The sequence below is a fragment of the Pinus tabuliformis genome, chromosome 3_1 (genome assembly GCF_031772625.1).
Source record: "Pinus tabuliformis cultivar Carrire ecotype Pingquan chromosome 3_1, CPIR1, whole genome shotgun sequence".
In the NCBI taxonomy this organism is placed as follows: domain Eukaryota; kingdom Viridiplantae; phylum Streptophyta; class Pinopsida; order Pinales; family Pinaceae; genus Pinus; species Pinus tabuliformis.
This window is the reverse complement of record NC_142301.1, coordinates 251596422-251600442: the sequence shown is the minus strand read 5'-3', so window position 1 is coordinate 251600442 and position 4021 is coordinate 251596422. Positions and strand designations below refer to the sequence as shown.

Here is a 4021-nt window from a genome sequence, read left to right as displayed (position 1 = left end):
GCCCGCAAGTCCCAATTCATCAAACTACTACCATTAAGCGCAAGCATCATGAGCCTTCTCCTAGTGTTGATTATTATCCTAGATATTGATTTCTAGCATGTTTAGGTTCTATGTTGTTTTCTTGCTTTATCATAGGGTATATTATTTTTTGAACTCCTACTATTATAACTATATCAAACCATATATTTGTTATGTAAATCATTTTTGACTCTAAACCTATCCCTAACAAAAACAAAATGGACAAACAATTTATTCCTAAAACAAATAATATATATATATATATATATATTGCTATTTTCTTTGATACTTAATAATAAAACTTCTAACTTACCTTTAATATATATATTTAATATATATATTTTAAAATAAATTATGTAAATTAAATAAACAAAAATATATATATCTCACTTTTCTTTTAAAAAAAAAAACCACTTTTTACAGGTCCACTAAAAATAACTCATTTGAATTATACGATCTAAAACAATTGCATTTTATACTTTCCACTAAAAATAACTCATTTGAATTATACGAGCTATCTAAAAAACAATTGCATTTTATAATTTCCTTAGCAAAATAATAATAATAATAATCTTTTTATTTTAAAAAATATATAATTACACAATGAAGAGGTGATGTGGCCACGATAAGTACTATCGAGATCTTTTGAAAATGAATAATAATAATATGCGATTTGGTATAGAAAATCATTAGGTGATTTGGTGAGGAATATTTCTATCAACTCTTTTTAAATGAAGACTAAGAATATGTGATTTGTCGAAGGAAAACAATCGTTAGACATGGCAATGAATCATTGCAACAAACATTTCTTAATTGGAATCAAACATGCTTGGCAATTTCATATGAATTTCATGACGTGACATTAAGGAACAGACCAAAATAAATTCAAATCGTATGGAGGAGTCACGTTCCATTGCCATAGGGCACCTTTACTATGATCTTCAACTAAAAATCATGAAGAGGCTTTGGACCATCGTACATTTATGGCTTTAGCTTCACATGTACGGAGGATTAATAGAAAAACCCCAAACCCCAACCCAAGACAGGCGCCTAACCCAAGTCCAACACCAAGGCGTAGACCAGCATTTAACCATGAGAGTTGACTACACTTGAAACATTCCACTTCCTTCGGTTCAAACATCTTGATCCACCTTTCCGTCGCTGCGTCACAGATCATGGCAATGGAAATATCATCCAGCTCCACAAAACCCTGCTCCTCATTCTGCGCCTGCAACAAACATTGCTCAAACAAAATTAAAATTCTGTCATTGCAAAAACATAATTCAATTAAATTCAAGAATAATTCTGAAAATGAAATATCTGTAACAGACCTTACTCTCCAGCCTGTCGTGATCCGCCGAATTGAATAATGAATTTTCATAGTCGTTGCCTTCCGGAATAACATCTAATGTCACTCCGTGACGGACCCGTTTTTTTCTCGGTATAAGCTGCTCGTTATGCGTCAATACCATGGGCAAACTGCCTACTCGACCTGCAACGTACAGTTCTAGTGACGGGAATTTGTCAAAGTTTGCCTCGGCTGAGCTCCATTTTGACGGATAATCTAGAGCGCAACTGCACTCTACGGTCCACAACTGTCGACGGATTTGCGAGGTATCGTAATCTTTGACGGATACTTTTCTTTCCAGTGTACCGCAAATGAGAGTCTCGTCTCTGACGTAAACGTCAAAGCAAACTTTGCCGTTAGTGCGGGTGACGTCCGTACTGACATAAGTTGCCACCGACACGTTTTCTTCCCTTCCGTTGTTGCGTCTTAGCGTGAGAAAAGCGCTTGCAGACGGACGGATAATTTTCCCGTTAATTTCTAGATGCGTCGAGCTACTGCGAGGTGTATAGTGAACCGTCAAAAAGTCAGGTGCAGGATCGAATCCGCAGGCGTCGATTTTGATGTAGAAAACTTTAATGTCAAACCATGTAACATCTTGTTGTTGCTGCTGCTTCCTCATCCAGCGTGCAGATTTAGAGTAAATTTCTTTTAATCTTTTCGGTATCATGGCTTCCCTCAGCTGACACATGTTAGCTTTGAAGTATTTGCCAGTTCAATAACGTGAACAGATGAACCGTCTATGTTTTTTCTCCAGAAATGAATTTCAGAACCGAGAGCATAGATCTGTTTCCATTTCAAGAACGCTGCATAAAGTTAAAAAACTGAAGTTGAATAAAGTTGCAAGAAGTTAAAGATTTGCCAGTATACAACTAAAAAAAGGATAAAATGCAGATATCGTGTCAGATTTCCATGAGATCATGCTGTATTGTGCATGGCCAGAATTCTTACCAAAAGATGAAAGTTATAAAAGGAAACGCTTCAACGGCCACGGCCTAGGGACTGTTACTACGTTTCTAAATTTTAATAGTACTTGCAAATCCAGATCTTGCTAGTTTACAAGAACGGAACAGTCTAATTCTTGTGACGGTGTAAGCCGCTGTGTAATTGCCTGTGCTGGGAAAACTAAAGGTGTTCCAGAAAAATATGAATATAATAGAATTACTGAAGCAAATTCATGTATTGCCTTATAAATTCTTGAGTTTTGCAACAAAGTATCTCTGCACTTAAAAATTTCGATTTAGAAAATAAATTTGTACTATAATCTTTTCATAGATGAAGTTATATGAATACAAGTGTTTTGCTGAACATTAACGAGTAAGATATTTGAGAGAGTAAATTCGTCAAATATGTGTCTTCAAAAGATATCAGCCAAAAATTTAGAGATTGTTTAAGCTATTTGCTAATTAAATTTTGAGAAAAGATATCTAAATAGAAATCCTTTTATTTCTCCAAAATGCCAGTTTAGTTGCAAGGGCTTTATGCAATATTAGCCAGATTCTTTATGCGTCAATGATGCAATATTCTTTAGTATAAAGTTTTATCTGTGAAACGGTAGTTATTTCAAAAAATACCTGGAATTCTGTAGTTCAGGTACTTTGTGGAAGAGCTAAAATTCTCATTTTCCGCAGCAGCTCTTGAATTTATGACATTACCAGATGAGCCACAATAATATCCATTTCCAAAGGCGGACCGTCACTATGAACTTTAACGACAAGCTTTACCTGCAAAGCCGTGAAATTACCGAACACGAACGCGAAGATAGTGAGATACCAGAGACTACAAGCAACAAAACACACTAACATCAAGAATCGGCTAACAGTACCTTAAACAACCCTACACTGCTTTACAGATCTACAAAATTAAGTCCGTGCAATGTAAAAGTAACAAAAAAACAATTTCTAGAATTTCGACATGGATTATAAATTTCAATAAATTCTGCCATGCGGCTTCTGCAACGCAACAAAGATTCTCCAGATGCATCTACATTTTCCTACAATAAATAAACAACCCTAAATGACCAGCAAAAACGCAAATAATTTCCAATTTTTGCCTCGAAAAACAGATATTACACCTTTTCGTCTTACAAATCCATGGAATCACAGTCTCCGAGCAGCAAGAAAGACACACTGATTCCATCACTCTGCAGCAGCAAAAGAAGAATTTTCTAAGAACAAGAGTTCAATGAAGTTTTGTGCATTTACGGAATGCGAAGTTATAACAGAGTAAATCTGTAAAGTTATTGCAAAAAATACTTAAAAGAACAGTGGTTTACCTTAATCTGCGGAGCTTGTGGACTGGAAAGTCGAAAACCGCACAATTGCAAAGACAAACAATTTCCATACCAGTTCGCTGTTACGGTGTATGTGCTCATTCTCTTACCGTTATCATTTCCATTTCTTCAGCGCAGCACTCGCTTCCAGCTCTCCTTAATCGCCGTTCTTTTCTTCGTACGCTCCCAGGAAAGTCTGAGAAGGGGCCCCACGGAGGGCCATGGTGGGATGCATGAGTCATCATCCCATGATGGCCAGTCATGTCAAGTTGTAGGGTCATCATGTCACCCACCAATGATCACATGCCCATTCATTATGAGCCGCCTCATTAAACGCAACCAAATCTATGGCTGCTCTCTGTACCGTCCGATCCATTTACAAGGAA

General features: G+C 36.4%; 1 protein-coding gene across 3 annotated transcripts; it reads right to left on the bottom strand.

Annotated features, from left to right (window-relative positions):
• Positions 1 to 815: 815 nt before the first annotated feature.
• Positions 816 to 3780, bottom strand: LOC149186740 (uncharacterized protein At1g01500-like). Of its 3 annotated transcripts, none has more exons than XM_089412680.1 (5): positions 3639 to 3780; positions 3438 to 3506; positions 2938 to 3087; positions 1350 to 2169; positions 816 to 1246 (listed from the first exon to the last, which is right to left on the bottom strand). In XM_089412680.1, exons 4-5 carry the CDS (start codon positions 2052 to 2054, stop codon positions 971 to 973), a joined length of 981 nt encoding a protein of 326 aa, XP_089268806.1. In that variant the 5' UTR covers positions 2055 to 2169; positions 2938 to 3087; positions 3438 to 3506; positions 3639 to 3780; the 3' UTR covers positions 816 to 970. The 3 variants fall into 3 exon arrangements, with proteins under 3 accessions (XP_089268806.1, XP_089268804.1, XP_089268805.1); XM_089412678.1 differs by having other exon boundaries at positions 1350 to 2149; XM_089412679.1 differs by lacking the exon at positions 3639 to 3780 and having other exon boundaries at positions 1350 to 2149; positions 3438 to 3577.
• Positions 3781 to 4021: the final 241 nt, after the last annotated feature.